This window comes from Hyalella azteca, unplaced genomic scaffold (assembly GCF_000764305.2).
Source record: "Hyalella azteca isolate HAZT.00-mixed unplaced genomic scaffold, Hazt_2.0.2 contig934, whole genome shotgun sequence".
In the NCBI taxonomy this organism is placed as follows: Eukaryota; Metazoa; Arthropoda; class Malacostraca; order Amphipoda; family Hyalellidae; genus Hyalella; species Hyalella azteca.
The window spans coordinates 1-18599 of NW_025931267.1; the positions used below are offsets into that span (position 1 = coordinate 1).

General features: G+C 41.6%; 1 protein-coding gene across 1 annotated transcript; it reads left to right on the forward strand.

The window, feature by feature from the left end:
• Positions 1-7: 7 nt before the first annotated feature.
• LOC108666939 (echinoderm microtubule-associated protein-like 5) lies at positions 8-18393 on the forward strand (the record flags this gene model as incomplete). The annotated part of the gene is given in 18 exon segments (XM_047881168.1): positions 8-103; positions 461-596; positions 969-1107; positions 1275-1433; positions 2201-2387; positions 2525-2724; positions 3670-3820; positions 4524-4694; positions 4903-5169; positions 10930-11128; positions 11567-11840; positions 11954-12206; positions 12495-12741; positions 13691-13948; positions 14320-14631; positions 15054-15265; positions 15897-16069; positions 16231-18393. Coding segments are annotated over 18 exon segments (3666 nt in total), but the record flags the coding sequence as incomplete, so codon positions are not given.
• Between the last annotated feature and the right edge of the window lie 206 nt (positions 18394-18599).

The window sequence follows — 18599 nt, forward strand, 5'->3', positions numbered from 1 at the left end:
CCTCTTTTTACCACCAACAGATGGGCGCTCGGAGCTCATCGACGAGGCCGACTTGCCCGCGGAGTTCGAGTGGGCGTCGTGGACTGGCGTGCTCGGACAGCCTGTGAGTCCGTCCGTCCTAAACGCCTCGCCTTAATTTACAAGCTACAACGCAACACAAATGTTGCTCGAGGCTGTAAACTGGGAAACTTTTTGATATCTTTTTGCAATATGTTCTGTGATATCTTGGATAAAAGAGTTCAGGGCGTAGGAGAGTTTTCCCTTATCACTGGTAGTGATAGTGTTACTTCTATGTGGTGTATGTGATTGTTATATAAGTTCTGCGTCTAGCTATTCAAAAACTATAAGATAACAGTTCAAACTCGACTTTGTAATTGCTCCATTTAAATATAATTGCCGATTGTTATGGGTATTACAAGTAAAATATAATCGTAGGTTAGAATGTAATCCCGTATTTTAGGTGGCCGGATTATGGCACAAGTACGCCGATCTAAGCGACATCAACGCCACGGACGCTAATTTCTATTACGGAGTCATCGTAGCTGGCGACGACTTTGGTCTGGTCAAGCTCTTCCGCTTCCCGTGTCCCAAGAGAGGTAAGCAAGACTCTCTTGTGCTTGGTCAGATAAGGTTATGTTTACACAGTTCAAGTGCCGAGTGCAACGATCTTGTTATAGTTGAAGTGATTAGATGGCTTTGCATTAGCGTTGCGATAACCGAAACCTCTCAGAGAGCGCTCGACACCCACAGCTCATGGCCCCAGTGTTGCTCACGTCACTTTAGAGTGCTCGACTCTCACAGCTCATGGCCCCAGTGTTGCTCGCCTCACTTTAGAGCGCTCGACTCCCGCAGCTCATGGCCCCAGTGTTGCTCGCCTCACTTTAGAGCGCTAGCAGTGAGCCTGAGTCCCGTGACACACTTGTATGTTGCAGTGAGCCTGAGTCCCGTGACACACTTGTATGTTGCAGTGAGCCTGAGTCCCGTGACGCACGACAGCGACAGCGGAGAGGAGCTCCTGGACACGGAGGACGAGTACGAGGGCCTGCCTGAGCTCACGCTCGACCTGGAGGCTGAAATCGTCGACCCTGGAATGAAATTACCTCCGAGGTGAGCGACTAGTGACTACTGGAGACTGCTGATGACTGCTGGTGACTAATGGTGACTGCTGATGTCTAATGGTGACTACTGGTGTCTAATGGTGACTACTGGTGACCTCGCAGCCGCAGTGCCATCTGCAGTTCGATTACATTAATAAGTCAGTGCCGCCCCCGCAGACGCATCGCCCCCTACAGTTCGAGGAGCGACCGCCGGCGGCTTCCGGCGGAGGTGCCTCCGACGAGCGCCTTCAGAAGCCGCGTGAACGCCTCGGACCCCGACACCGCCGTACCTGACACGCCCCCTCATCACTACCTTAAAATGAAACACGTCTTCGGGTAAGAAAACTCATTTCACTGCTTATATTGAGTTCATATTGAGCTAATTTTATATTCAATATGACGTCAACACAGTACGCCGCTGCTGTGTGCAGTGCTTCACCATGACGGCCCTCGCTGGATAAGTTGAATGGGAAGTCTGTCTTGGAGAGATATTATTTAATGGTCAAGCATCGGCAATTTCTTTTACCCGTCTGTGAAATTCAGGCTTCGTTTGTAAAACGTGCCTCAAGGGGCGCATGTAGATACGTTATCTCCTTTTGAAGTTCTCCTTTCACTCCTTTTAAGATCTCCTTTAAATAGACAGAAATGGCTCTGACAAACTTACGATTACCCAACTCGTCTTGCCCATCGCCTCCCAAGTTGTGTACCGTCCAGTCAATTACAGTAGAGAATTTCAAGGCCATGCAGTTGCAGCAGAGCACGCAATACTAAACAAACTAAAATCTTTTACGCTATTAAAAAAATGGCTATTTCTTTAAAATAACAAACTAAAATCTTTTACGCTATTTTGAATCGTATGCTCTCTCCAAGAGCATGCAAATATATATTTTTTTAATTTGACATGAGCTTTTCCGCGAGCTTACGGAGGTAGAACCTTCACCAAACGGAAAGAAAGAAATTACACGAACTTACTTACGCACGACCACCGTTCAAACGTGGCAGAATCTGCCTTTCCTGACATTCTTTCCGCATTACTCGTAATTCCTGTTTAAGCAACGGGTTGATTTTGGGGGGCACTGAGGTACTGAGGTCATGGCACTCAGGTACCGAGCCCACGGGTGCCGCGACAACGCCCACTGGCTGGGGGACGGCAGCCTCGTGTATCACGTGGCAGGCGTATGTGTGGTCCTCGAGCCTCAGGAGAACAAGCAGCGTCACTACCTTCACCACACCGACGACATCCTCTGCCTGGTGGTGCATCCTGACGGCATCACTGTCGCCTCTGGTCAGGTGATTCATCCTCACATGTCATTCAATCCTGATTTTGTGTTTGAAATTTGTCACGTCACCTTTTGAGATATTTTGAATAGAACCCGACGAAATTTTACGATGAGCCATTCATTTCGCCGTACGATCTGCTCGGACAGATGGGCAAGGCGGCGACGGTGCACGTGTGGAGCAGCAGCACCCTGAGGATCTTATCATTCCTGGAGGGGGGGCACGTGAGGGGCGTCTCGTGCCTCGCATTCTCCCGCGACGGCGACCGCCTCGCGTCCATCGGCCTCGACGACTCCAACTCCATGGTCATCTGGGACTGGCAGAAGGGCGTCAAGCTCGCCAGCGCCAGGTGCTGTAAGCCTTCAGTCATAGTCAGGCGTCACGAATCTAATGACCGCTTCTAATCAATTGGGTCATCGTAGTAGTATTAGTTTAGCGGAGTCAGCGTTCATTAGGCCGTTAGACTTGTCGCCGATTCTTAACATCGCGGAATATTCACAGATTATTGCGGTCTCGAACTCGCACTTCACTGATCCAATTTTGCTGTGCTCAATCGCCCGTTAACTTCGCCGATTAATTTGATCAGAACAGTCAGGGGAAGCCGAAGTCGAACCCATAACTTTCTGCTCCAACCCTGGTACTCAGAACTGTAGCCACTGGGACACCTAATGTTACAATTCGCATGAACTGGTGCCACAAGAGTGAAGTTCACCAGGCAATTTCAGGTGCAAGTGTTCGAATCCTTCTGTTGGGTTATTCTGGTTGCGTATTCCCGGTCTTTGCTGATGCCGTATTCTGGATCATTCCATGATTGGTTTTTTATCTGCTCTAGTAAGCTTACTTGATCATAAATCCCGACAGTGATCGTAAGTTCTTCTAGCTCTACGACGATCATACATTCGCTTCCAACGTCAAAAGGCGGCGAGTTTAATTCTTGTCGTTGATGGCAATGAACTGATGGCAGAGACATAGCAGCTGTCAACTTCTGAGCGTCGGGCCTCTAATAGCGTCCGTTTCAGTAACCCGATCGTTTGCTTCATGATCTGTAATGACTATTGACCTAATAAATGTTTTAGCGGATATTTAGAAATAGCTCGCCAGCCAAGCTGATTGCTGGCTTAAATGTTTTGCGTTGAAATTAGTGCGAGTGATTTATAAATTGTCATTACGCTGACAAGTTTAACGTTGTAATTAGTATCGGCGATGTCTAAATGACCATTAAGTTGATAACTTGGACGGTATAATTAGTATCAGGGATATCTAAATGATCATCAAGCTGATAAATGTGCATCAGGGCGCACTCTGACAAAGTGTTCGGCGTGCGGTTCAGCGCCAGCAACTCCCGCAAGCTGCTGACGTTTGGCGTGCGGCACTCGAAGACATGGACGCAAGTGGGCGGCGGCCTCACGTGGCGGCAGGTCAAACTCGGCATCAAACTGAGACAAGTGAGCCATCAGGACATAATTATGCGCCAGTCTTGTTGGGACTTGCATGCTGGGACGCCACGCATGCAATGGAAATTTTGTAGGGACAGAGGCAGTCGGCTTCAAGACGGCTGCTCCCGTTGAATTAATTAACATGTAGGAATTATTACCATGGTAAATTATCCATGATTGTAACATGAGCGCAATGATGGAGGTATCGTAGCGGTCTTTAGTTAGGAACCCACGCCAAAGTAGTGGACGTACTTAAGTTTCGGAAGATTATTAGCACGTACGTGCTGCCGCCTGTTCTTTTTATATTCTTCAAAATAAGATCTAAGGCGAGAAATAATAAGTTTCCCACTCGCTTCAATTGTACGTCAACCATGAGTAAAGTGATTTCATGGATCCGCAAATTGTTGACGTGGAACCTTAATTTACAACACTCGCTCGAACAACGATGACTACAGAAATGTCTGAAAATGATAGCATTTAGCGTATGTGTACGGTGTAACATATTAGTGTGTGGGTCCAGGCGTATGTGTACTTTGTGATATTTTAGTGTGTGGTCCCAGGCGTATGTATACGGTGTAACATTTTGGTGTGTGGGTCCAGGCGTTTGTGTACGAGGGAACATTCAAGTGGTCTAGGCGTATGTGCAGGAGATAAAATTCACGTGTGGTCTCAGGCGTATGTATAGTAGGTAATATTCAATTGTGGGGCCCAGGAAACGTGCCTGGCTTGTGGTGTGGTGTCACCAGAGTGCACCTCAGACGGGCAGGAGCTGTGGTTGCTGGGGCTCTCGTCCGGACACATCATCGCTGTTAAGAACGGCGAGGTCGACAAAAAAGTCAAGGCGCACAAGAAAGCTCTGCACACCATCATCGTGCACGGCGAGGTGACCAGTACTTTTAATTATACAATATGCTCACCTTCAGGAAATACCTTAATTTAAGAAGTGCTTTTGATCATGTTCGAAACTTGAGTCGTATTGATACGTAAAGGAGTGAGAGCGAGTACAGCAAGAGATGCTTGATTGTAATAAATGCGGCTAGAATGTTACGTCTTCAGTTATTACAGTTTGTAATAACTGAAGTATGACGCAGTTTGTCTGGAGCGGAGGTGACGATGGGTTCGTCTGCCAGTACGATCTGGAACTTCACCACTGCATCAAAGTCTTCCCAATCAACGATCAATTTTTGGACCCTGACGTGGCCATAACTTTGACTTCGTCGCAACCGAGCGTGCGAAGTTTGTCGTTCCTGGCTGGCGGAGACCTGCCGCTGCTGGTGGGCACGCAGCAAGGCGAGCTCCTGCTCATGCCTGTAGGAGGCGGCCATGCAAACACCTCCAAGTTCAAGATAATTGTTCAGGTGAATAACTTGCCTTTGGGATCTTTTGAGTCCATTTTCGCTCGCGAAACACAGCCAGACAACATTTTTTTCCTGATTTGGACTTGCAGTTACTATTTGGGCAATACTGACATCAATGGCTTGGCCATCTAACCATCATGTACTTCAAGATCTGGGGCCATACTTTCAAAACTCGCTAAATGAACGTAAGTATTTACGCTCTATTTTCTTGTCTATGATTGGTGGATTTTGCTTGAAAGGCCGTCAATGATTGGCTGATGAACTTACGATCTCTTAACTTTTTTTGAAAGTATGGGCCCTGGCCGTTTCACGTTTGCATCTAACTTTGTACTCTTCGCTTGATGAAAGCTTCCTTCTGACTGAATTAGCAGTCCTTTCGTTTAATTTCTAATACTATTAATTGTATATTTGCTGTATAATAATGAATGCATGGTCAATCCAAGCTTTGTTCAAATAATATACGTTTAAAAATTACTCTTTGAAGACAACACTTCTAAAGAATCCAGTGTCTCCAATGTTACAGATGTAAAATGAATTTCTCATTTTATTTTCGAATATTAAAAAAATTAATTTCTCAATTTTTTTAATGTATAAATTTTTTTTCAAAAGTATTTATTCTGTCAATTGATTCATGCATTGCTTCCGACTTCACACAAGTGTGCAAATTTTCAGAGCAATTGGACAGGTAAAAGTGTGTCAAATATCAGTTATAAGATTTGGAGCTGACAAAATTATTTTTTCAGTTTTTTTTAATATTGAAAAAATTTAATTTTAAAATCATTAATTTTATCATTTGATTCATGCATTATCTCCAACTTTACGCAAGTGTGCAAAATTTCAGATCGATAGGATAAGTAGAAGTGAGTTAAATTTTGATTATAAGATTTGTAGCAGACAGACAGACAAACAAGAAGTGAAGTTAAAGAGAAGTGTTGTAAAAACTGGCATTGAACGCGATCGTGTCCATTTGCAGATGTGAATCAATCAACATAAGCTTAATTAATTGACGTATTTTCTGGTGAAAATTGAATCTTTCTTATGTTTTTACGTCGACTTAAGGGGACCGACTCCCCTAAAATTTTCAATTTTGGCGTTTTCCGGTTTTTGAGCTCATCTTAAAGCTTAGTTTTTGACGCATCCAACGGTACCAAAGTCATCCCTCTACGTCAAAAAATGATTTCGTAACAGCCCCCCGAAGGGAGGGAGTTTTTAGAGCCCTTAACTGAAGCCTATGGGATTAATTAGAAGGCTAGACACACTAAAAAGGAACGTCTGACGTAAAGCGGCCAATCATGGCATTATCCGGTGCTCATACTCATCTTAAAGCTTACTTTCTGACGATTCCATTGGTGGTAGAATCATCTTTCTACCTCCATTTTTACGTTCACCACGCCCCATGGAACGGGGGGCGGTGGGGGGCGGCCTTAACAAATTCCTAAGGCATTAATTACGGGGCGTGTCTTGATATACTGCCAGATGCAGCCAGGTCTTTCAGTGCCCATCATGACAGCGAGGTGAAAGGTGTGCAGCCACTCGCTCTATGAGGGAAAAATGAGAAAAAATGAGAAAATTGGGATAAAACGCGCATAAAAAAAAACTAAGAGGAAAATGAGAAAAATGATCATCATATCTATAAGTATGGTCCTTACGAACCGAATGATATGTGTCTCGATGTTGTAGGATGATATTTGTAGGAGGAGATAGATTTTCTAAAGTACCCCTTTTTAGCCGTTTCCTATAAATTTCACGTTTTCTATCAATTTTTTCGAAAAATTCATAATAGCAAAATGTCATTTTTTTACATTTTACGTATTTATGTGAAGTTTCATGATGATCGGATAAAAACTGTAGAAGTTTTTCCGGAGGGTAGTCGGTCCCCTTAATCACATCTTTTCAATTGAAAAAATTGACATTTGAGGCAAACCTGTTGTTATTAATCCAGAAAATGATCGCCAATTTCTGATACAAAAATATGCCGTTATGTGTTTCGTATAGCTACCGCAAATCGGTTAAATTTTCCACGGCCAGGAGCCAATTATTTTGAAAGCTCTCACCAAAACACAACATCTGTCATCAATTAGTTCCTACTGAACAAGTTCACAACACTTATAAAAGAAATGAAGTTTGCTCGCGCCTTAACAACGTACAAACAGTTTGCCGTGTATATTTGTGAATGTCGCAGTGAAAAAAGTTCAGTGTCGATTCATCGAGCATATAGATTATTTGTTAATAAGATGAACTTTGAAGAATCCAAAAACTGTTTGTTTTGCAATGATGCAGCAACGAACTTTGATGGCCTAGGATCCGCACTTGCCATTGTATACATCAACGCACGTTCATGTATCATTTCTAATAATTATATTATCTAAGGGGACGATAGAGCTACTATTGAGTACCGCACCGGGTCTTCTGTGATGGAAAGATGCAGCCTCAATCATGTTTGGTTGTGGCAGTTGGCTCGGCTTCTACTTAGAAATCCTGATAAAGCTTAGACGCAGCACGCGTTAAAAGTTTCAGTTCGATAAATTTATTCGGGTTCTTGAAGTAGCTCCTCGAAAGTAGCGCTTTAAGTGGCTGCTCTTGTACCTAGAGGAGCTCACGTCATCGGTTACGGTTCAATCATTGTTGATCCTCTTCTTCAGAGTTTGACAATTGGACGGTTATAAATAGCTGCGGTGGATACATTAGCAGCATACCATCGTGGTGAAATTTTTATAGCGATAGCTACTCGTGGTACTCTGTCACCTTCTTTAAACTATGACGTCACCTGAGTAAACGATGTTATGAGTTCGTATCTCCTTGAAACCGTTGAAACCTATGCAATAGGTTTTGCATTCCTTATGCAATTTGTAGGTCCAATTTTGGCAAAAATCGTATTAATGAAGTTTTTGTACTGATGATGGAGCTGGACTCCGATAAGTTTTCACTGCAGACAAAATGAATTTTTCGGCGTTTTCTTTGATTTAAATGCTTAGTTCATATGACAAGTTGCTACGAATCCGTCATTTCCTAATCTCAAGTAGAATTGACTTTGCATATAAATTTAAAAACAACCCACACTTTATCTAACTATGACAATTTGGAATTTTGAAATTTATGCAGAATTTGTCACAAATGTTCATAAAACATCGAACGAGTATAAATGCATTGACCTAACCTTCATTACTGCATTTCTTCTAACAATGATTAATGCTCTGAGTCCGACTGAGGAAAGTCTAATTCTCAGCTCGGATCTTTTTTTGTAGAAGGCCGTAGACTGATTTTCGGATAGATAAAACATAGAATAAATGTTCATCTATATGCATTACCTAAATAATGATCGAAAAGAGGGCTAAATAGTTTCCACGTTGATTAAAATGATTGGATGTGCTATACTGATTTTTAAAATGTGTTCTAAATTCATGTAAAGAAAAGAGCACTTTTTGCCCTCATGTGATGGTGCCCTCATTTTGATGGTGACTTTGAATCTTAATTCCGCACCATGGAAAGGATGGGCAACTCAGACGTCGTCCACCGCATGTAGATTGGGTCTCTGTAAACAAAATTAGCGGAGCCTCACATACACGACAGACATACGACATTCACCAGATGCAAACGATCAGTCACATGCAGGCTATATCAATCATACAGGTCATTTTTTCGTCACAAGAAAACGATCACTTATTCGCCACATGCAACCGATCGCTTATTCGCCACATGCACAAGATTAATTATTCGCCATACACATACGATCAATTATACGCCACGTGCGAGTGATCACTTATTTGCCACGTGCACAGGATCAGTTATTCGCCATATATATACAATCGACCATTCGCCTCCTGAAAACGATCAATTATTCGTCAACTATTCGCCAATCAATCAACTATTCGCCACATACAAACGTGCACGTATAACGATCATTTATCCGTCACTCAATAAACCGCAAAAATGCACCGGGAAAAACTGGTAACCCAGTCTGCTTTTCTTACAAGTTTAAGTTTGATTACACGGGTCTGAAAAAAATCTGAAAATTGTTTTTATTTTTGAAATGGTGACTGTTTTTTGCACTGATTTCATTTTGGGTCGCGATAACTTCAATTAATGCCTTGATAGGGCATTAATTTGAATTTAACTCTCATTTTAAACTTAATTAAATGTCTATAGCACCTCACTTCCCACCACGATATCGATGAATTTTTGTATAATTTTTAACGACGTCAATATTCTAAGCTCTCCGTTTCCATCTTATGCGATTTATAAAGCGTGGAAGTGCACATCCAGCACTAGTATTAGTGGGTATCAAAATTTCTTAGAAACAAGAAAATAGCTAAATATTTTTAATCAAAAAGTGTTAGACAATAATTTACTATCGACGTGTCAAGTGTTCATGGAATAAAATCACTCAGGAAAACAGCGAATAACATCACCATTGCCTGCCTATTATTTGTTAGCGTGAAGTTTTTACGGGAAAATTATAGCAGAAGTATTTCCGTTCTTTTGATTTTGCCGCTGTTAAAATGCATTTTTTCGAACAACATTGTCAATCATTATTCATTAAAATTTAGTCCCAGCAATCATGAGACGTCGACTCAACGTCATTAAAGACATTACGACGTAATCAACCAGCAATCGATGTTACAGCGTTAGTGGCGCGGTGGAGCGGATCTATCTAACTGGAGCGCTCCTCTTGTACAGACCAAGGAAGAATTTTGTAAAGAAGAAATATATGTAATATATGTATAATATATAATATATATATATATATATATAATACATTGGGGGTTTCAAATTAATGAATTTAGCAAGGCAACTTTGATACTGGCGACATTTTACTTGCTATTTTTGGTTAGAATAATAAACTGATAAAATATGAGCCATTAAAATATACGTTTAGAAATTAATTTTTACAGACAACACTTCTAAAAAATCCCGTGTCTCCAATGTACAACAGGTAAAATGAATTTCTAATTTTAATTTTGAATATAAAAAAATAATTTTTTAATTGTTTAATACATAAAAGAAATTAAATTTTCAAAATTATTTATTCTGTCAATTGATTCATGCATTGTCTCCGATTTTACGCAAGTCTGCAAAATTTCAGATGGATTGGACAGCTAGAAGTGTGTTATATATTGATTATAAGATTTGTAGCAGACAAAATTATTTTTCCAGTTTTCTTTATATAAAAAATAAAATTATTTTAAAATTATTAATTTTGTCATTTGATTCATGCATTATCTCCAACTTTACGCAAGTGTGCAAAATTTCAGATCGATAGGATAAGTAGAAGTGTGTTAAATTTCGATTATTAGATTTGTAGCAGACAGACAAACAAGAAGTGAAGCTAAAGAGAAGTGTTGTAATAATTGATCAGATACCTGAAATAAGTAAAGCTATTACACACAAACTAATTAACGGAACATACTGATAGCTCAACCTATAAAAAAATACCTGTACCTATAACATATACATCACATCTTTTTTCACTGTATTGACGCTCTGCACGACTTGTACAAAACTATAGCATCTTTTATTCACTGTATTGACGCTCTGCACGACTTGTACAAAACTATAACATCTTTTATTCACTGTACTGACGCTCTGCACGACTTGTACAAAACTATAGCGTCTTTTATTCACTATATTGACGCTCTGCACGACTTGTACATAAACTATAACATATTTTACTCGCTACGTTTACTCCTTGCACGACTTCCAACACGCTATGCACAAGTCAAGACAATGTCAAGATAATATTAAGGTAAAATAAATGCGCAGGGCCACTCTAAAGGGGAGGTGTGGGGCCTCGCCATGCACCCCACCCTGAACGTGGCGGTGACGGTGAGCGACGATCGCTCCCTCAGGATCTGGGACCTGGACGCCTCCCTCGCTTTAGGTTCCTGCGCCCTCAGGAAGCCTGCGCGCGCCGTGCACTTCCACCCCTCGGCGGCCGTCCTCGCCGTCGGCTTCATCGATGGTGGGCCTTGAGGGGCGTTGTCCAACGCTGGTGCCTGCGGCGTTGCGTATTACTGTGCCTATAATGCTTATCGAGCCATGAATATAAGGGAAAGTCTTAGTTCATGTGTTGTGCTCTGAGCTCATAATACTTACAGTGTCGTAAAGAAGATTCGTAGCTCGAGTATTTTCTAAATTTATCCATACCGAGTCTCCTAATGTACTGTGAATTTAACAATATGTATCGCCGATTATATAATCCGACCTAAGATAAACGAGTAGTTTTGACCGAATGAATGACGAGCTTAAATAGCATCTTGGTCTCGAAATTATACTTCATTTAGTCATGCACGCTTAACATGCTCTATTTTAAAAGTAGAATAATAATCTAATGCTCGTTGATCAACAAATTAGTGAAAGGATTAATATATATAAGAATAATAAAATGGTTGATTGTCAGGCAGCGTGGCGGTCCTGACATACCCCGCCACCACACGCCTAGGCGGCACCCACCACCGCCGGGAGGCCATCTCCGACCTAAAGTTCTCCCCCGACGGGCGGCTGCTGGCGGTGGCGTCCCATGAGGGCGTCGTGGACTTGTACGTCGTAGACACCGACGGGAGCGCCATGACCAGCGAGGGTGGTGGCCTGCGCAGAGTGGGGGTGTGTCGGGGGGCGGCGTCCTTCGTAACGCACCTCACCTGGCACTGAGGTTCAACGCTGCTAAATATGAGGCTCTATTATATATGTATTCTATTACCCCTATAATATATGTTTTATTACCCCTATAATATATGTTATACTACCCATTTAATATAGTATATGCTCCATAATACTACATATTGTTGGCAGGCGATGGCGAGGATCTGTTCTATGAAGCTCCTGGAGGTCGGCAGCAGCTCATACCAAACGCTGCGGCCAAGGAGCTGGCTTGGCAGATGCCCCTGACGTGCCCCTTGGATGTTTCCCTCGAGGGCATCTGGGACAAGGGCATGGACCTCACAGACGTCAACGCCGTCGCCACTGCTCACAAGTTGCCGCTCGTTGCCACGGCTACAGACAACTGCGGTCTGCTCAGACTCTTCGCGTATCCCTGCTTTGTAAGCATTGCTTCCTAATTCAATTTTAGACATTTTACGATCTCGTATTCCTGAGCTCATTCAGCTTGTGGGCAAATGAATCATTCATCATCAACTTTACCCTATGTCTCACTACAATAATCAAGGATAACATGTAGTAGTCGCCAAGGTTTCGTCTTTTGCAGAGATGGTTCGTAGAAAGCACGTTAATTCAAGATTCTAGTTAGCCCAAGTAACCTCAATGTAAACTAAAAGCATTGGGGCTTTGATGTCAGTGTAAGCTAAAAGCGCTTGTGACTTTGATGCCAGGGCTCCTTGAAAAAGTACCGCCACTATGCGGGGCACTGCAGCCACGTCACCAATGTGGGTTGGTCGCCGTCAGACGAGTTCCTCGTCAGCACGGGGGGCGCCGACACCGCCGTCATCGTCTGGAGGGTCGTCGGTCACGCCGCTGAAGACGAGGACGACTTCGACGCGCACCTCCTGAAGGCTCCTCACTCGTCCCCTCAGCAATTCGCAGCCCCGCCTACCGTGCCTCTCGACCTTCGCACTGAAGGTATAAGGGATGCAGAGGTCCTTGTAACTACCCTCCTCAGTTACAATAATACCTACGTGCCTTGTATGAATACCTTCTTCCCTTAATAATATCTTCGGACTGAAGGTATTAAGAGCTGCAGAGGTCCTTGTAACTACCCTCCGCAGTTACAATAATACCTACGTGCCTTGTATGAATACCTTCTTCCCTTAATAATACCTTCGGACTGAAGGTATTAAGGGCTGCAGAGGTCCTTGTAACACCTTGTAATACCTTCGTAACGAAGTTGTCAACGGCTGGATAAGCTCATTATTCCTATAGTCCACGGTTCTATTTCTTTGATGCATGAACCTATAATACTTACCAAAATATTCACCGACACTGTATTATTAGCTTACTGGAGATATTAATGTCTTTCGAGAATATGCATGCTCGAATATATTTTTTCTGTAATTCGCTTATATCGCGATCAATATCTTTGCCACGACCTGCAGACTCGGAATTTGCAATCGAAGGTTACATTTATAAATTTTGTCTAAATTCCATCCGTGGTCTGGTGGCCTCAAATTGAGTCACTGGTAACTAACCTACTTTCAATAACTTACGTTTATCGTTTTTGAAAGCCTATATGTAAAATTAGTCGATCACTCATGTCGATTAGTCGATATTACTTATGTCCACAATGAAGTTTATGCGTTTTACAGAGCAATATATTTTCTAAGCAGATTCTTCTTGTATAATTTTATTATTTAAGCCTACTTAGCACTCGCTTCGCTCTCTTGCGAAAATAATCATTTCGACGGTAAACGATGGTGTTGATGGCGAAACTGAGCAAGCATCCGAGTCAAACTTTCGTGAGTCAATGCTTGACAGAAACGTGATAGCATTATTGGTACTTGCCAAATGAGGTATTAAAACATTGTCCTTCATTCTTGTGAGTTGATGAGAGTTTCATGTTTTCGTGTTGCAGCAATATCACTGAAGGACCTCGACGTTCAGGGGCTGGATGAAACTATGGTGTTAACTCCCGGCATACTCAAGCAACACACCTCTATGTTCAACAAGAACTATGAGGCGACTTCTGGAACAAAGCCTAATAAAAACTTGCCCTCGCTACGCCCGGGTGATGCCGGGGCCATCAAACTCGTCTCTAACGCTGCTCTGCTCAATGATGACACCATACTCTTCCTGGACAATAATAAGATTCTCAAGATGGACATCTCGAATGGTTAGAATAACTCTTGAGGATTCTGTTGCTGCAACGCCAATTCGAGCAACTGTAGAATAATTTTCACTATTAACTTCGAAAAACATTTGAGGTTTTTTCTAGTACCCAAAAACTAGGAAAAGAAACAAATTATTGAGACAGTTCAGATTTGTCCACATCAATAAATGCTAGAGGAAAGAAAACGATGGGTTATTTAAGATTTTTTTCAAAACATATAGAACGCATATGCTTGAATTAATGTCACTAGATTGCTTGAATCGCATTAAATTCCTAACGTATATACTTGTGAAGCAAATTATCGCGTGGTCAAAGTAAGTTTTTGAATCATATATATCATTAAGGCACTGAAAACTTGTCCTGTGCTGTGGCAGGACCCATGCCCCCAAAAGTTCTGCACGCTCAGCACTCGACTGTGGTGACTGCGTTGGCGCGCTCGTACGGGGAACCAATGATGGTCGCGACGGCGTGTCAGGAAGGCAGCATCGTGGACGATCCCAATGGCTTGCTGGAAGATGAAGGGGCGATGGTGCACGTATGGCGCCCATCAGACGGCTCCCTGGTCACGGTGCTGCAAGGGGACTCCAAGGATCAGACTATCACATCTTTGTCATTCTCGCCCAAAGGAAGGCAGCTGGCTTTTCTTGCCGATGCTGCCACTATTTACCTCTTCAATTGGGTTAAAGGTTCGCTCGCACTCTGGCCAGTTAGCACAAATTCAACACTACATCAAAGATTGAAGATCGCCATCGTAATCCTAATAGACATCTTTGCATTTATCATAATGTGGCGATTTTATGCGACTTTCAACAACAATTTTCTCGGAAAATTTCACTATATGACTATTCCTTTAGAATTAACTTACATTTGATATTCATGAAAGCAAATGTTAGGTAGGGTTACATCATAGCTAGCCAGACTATATTCACAGGCATAGAGTTGGCTCAGAAGCAGCAACGAGGCGAGTCAGTTCTGTCGCCGTTAAGGTAGAGTTATATCATAGCTAACCAGACTACCTTCACAGGCATACAAAAGCAGCAACGAGGCGAGTCAGTTCTGTCGCCGTTAAGGTAGAGTTACATCATAGCTAACCAGACTACCTTCACAGGCATAGAGTTGGCTCAGAAGCAGCTACGAGGCGAGTCAGTTCTATTGTCGCTGGTGCACGTGAGCGAGACGACCATCGCTGTTCTGACGCCTAAGTCGCTGCTGCTGTGCGACCTCGTGGGTAGCGCGCTCTTCGTCACCCCCGCCCGTGGCGCGTCCGCCTTCTTGCCGTCCAGAAAAGTCGTCTTCACATCCCTCACTTCGCAGCCAAATGTGAGCACAAATTGTCCAACCCCTATTGCTAATGTTAACATTATCATGTAAGCTGTATTTTATTAATTGATAAAATTCCTGGAACTTTTTCACGAGATGGAAATTAATTTAGGATTGTGCGTTTCAAATATTTGTGTTACTAATTTATAACATGAATCAATTCGCCATGTTTTGATGACAAACTCCTGGGAAGAAATTGTAACATCAGTTCAAGACGCGCGAGTGAGCAGCAACTTGCAATGCAGGAAATATATTAAAACCTATATTGATAAAAAGTTGAAACAGAGGGCATAATAGTAAATAAACTTTAAAAAAACTCGGACCAATAAATGTTAAATTCACTGACGTTAAAAATCATCGAACTGCTTGAGCTTTCGAAGTTAATGCTTCGATTTCCGGTGTTTCCCGCCCTAATAATTGTAGAATCCCTTACATTTTCTTACGAAACGCCATTCTAAATACAGCCTTTTTCTCAGGTCCGCTTTGAGTTGCTAATCGGTAGGTTGGTATGTTTCTCCCAACTCCTATATTTCTATGAATTTTTCTTTCATATTCCGGAGAATATAGGTTCATATTTTTTGCAAAATTTTCTATCCAAATTCTGCTGACCTCACTTACGATGTGTTGGTAGCGAGGCTTGATGTACGTGGGCTGCAGCGACGGCAGCGTCATAGAGATGTTCGGGCGAGCTGCCATACGCAGGGTAGTGCCACCAGCGCAGCTCGCTCATCCTCCCCCTAAGGACGCCACCGACGTACTGGTCCACACAGTCGCAGGCAACGGCGTTGTCTTCTCCGTCTATCGGTGAATCATCATTTTTATACTTTATTCATCAGTTGCACTTCACCTAGTTTTCAGCTTTTCAATGACGCAAAAATTACTGAAACTTCTTTTTCATATGCCTCATTACCCATAAATGAGACGAAATATATAGAATTTGAAGTTAACCAAATGATAATTTGCAGACTAGAAGCTGTGGTTCGAGTTCAAACCTACTCAACTGACGAAGAACACCTCAAGTTTTATTCCGAAGTTTCGGTGAAAGTTCCAAGCGAAGAGTGGCGCCCTCTGTCGGTGCGTCTTGGCAAGACTAAACTCATTATGGGCGCTCGTCAGCACCAGCCTGTCATCATCCTCAACCTCACTACTTCTAAATTTACTCTCTACAAGCCATATGGGGAGAAGAATGCTCTATAGAAATAATGATGCATTATGTAAGATATTAAATAATTGTAAATAGAGTAAGGGTATCTTTTATTATTATAATGAATTGCACAGTTAAAGACTGAAATAAAAAACAATTCTTGTTCTCTTGCCAAATAGATGCAAAGCAAGATCCCTTTATGTCGAACAGAATAGCAGCATGAGATTTTGAGCTTTAATTGCTCTAAGGCGGCATGCAAGTAGCTGCTTCTCCTGATTGCAAGCTTGATTTCTTGTAGCTCATGGAGTTGCTATTTTGGGATAAGATAAGTAAGGCATTGAGATGTTCACCATTTTTGAAACATTATCATAGTATTTAAATTCATTGTTTAATTATACAGGTCGCAATTGATTTGCTTTGTAATTATATAATCACTTAAGAGGTCGCAAAATGATTTAATTCGTCATTATACAATTATTTGTAGGTTGGAAATCAAATTGATTCGTGATTATATAATCACTTGAAAGTCACTAAATGAGTTACTTCGTTATCATATAATCATTTAATAGACTGCAAATATATTTACTTCGTGATTATATAATCACTTAAGAGATCGCAAAAATATTCAGTTCATAATTATATAATCACTTAATTCGTCTCAAATTAATTTATTCACGATTACATAACCATTTAACAGGTCACAAAAATATATACTTTGTAATTATAAAATCATTTGATCGGTCGCAAATATATTTGCTTTGTAAATATATTATCGCTTGAGAAGTCGCAGATATTGTTAGTTTGTTACTATGTCAACAAAGAAAGTTGCACAGCGATTGCCGCTATAGCCGTTGAATGTAATTGAATTGTTTCCAGTCAGTGGTTCGCTGAGGAACAAACTTGTAAATATTTGTTTGAGTTTATGTTTATAATAATAATATTTATTAATATAAATTTTTAAAAATATTTATTCGCAGCCCGGCGCCCCAACAATATCTAGTTGGGGCGCGTCTGGGCCTGGAATTTGTTTCTCGTGGGAGAATAGTTCAGGATGATGGGATAGTCAAGGTTATAACGGCGGGATCCAGGATGACCGGGTTCGGGGTGGCGGGATTTGGTATGATAGAATAAGGAGTGTCGTGGTCGGTATTACGGTTTCCAGGATTACAGGACGGGATAACGGGATTCTCGAATTGTCTTGATTATTTAACTTGGAACACTCGGACAAATCTAATAAAGTTGTGACTTAAGACAAAATTTCGGAATTACGAATGTAAAGTAATTTCTATTCAATTTGATTGAATCGTTTACCATCAATCGGTCGAGCATGACCAGTGCGGTGATATGCTACTGACGGGAATTCATATTTAATGTAATTGAATCGTTAACATTCACTCGGTCGAGAATGTTGACAGTTTTCAGTGCGATATTGATAGGAATCCCTGTTATATATCCGTTATCAGGGAATGAATCTCCAAGAACTGGTGGTGCACGATGTTCTGAATACTGTCTTTGTATTTAACTTAGGACCGTTCAGCTTTGATGTGAACCTGATCAAGTCTATATAGTATAATATATACGAATATAGTCAATAGTCTCTATGTACTATATTCAAAGTTGACTTGTATATTCCTTATGCAATAGGCTCCAGGTGAACACCGCGGCTCTCAAGCATTAATGAAGTAAGATATTCCTATGAAAGTTATCAGTTCGTGTGCATAAACATAAATTCAAGCTCCTTATATTGTAAGACAGGGAAAGAAAGACAAAATTAAAGAGAAACGAGCAGCACATAGGAAAGAATAAGCTAGTTGTTACAGGTAAACTTCAGAGTAAAGTCTTTGATTTTTATCTAATCCTTTTTTATAATTTTATCCATAAACTCCTCAATCACTTTTCGCTCCAAATTACCGCCGGAACTAAATCCAGCCGACAAACCCTCGCAATATGGACCTGATCGCTTCCACTCCAGATTACTCAAAAGATTAGCTATATAAGATTACATTGTTGCAATGATAGAGGCAATTGAAGAGTACAGAGGAAGAAAATTTGAGAGTTTATTTCCACAATGAATTGAAGTTTTCAAGGCATATCGGAGCGTAAGTTAATAAAGCAAATAAACTGTTAGCTGCGACCAGATGCTCGTCTACTGATCCTACAAGAACCAACATGCCAAACAAACGAAGCTGT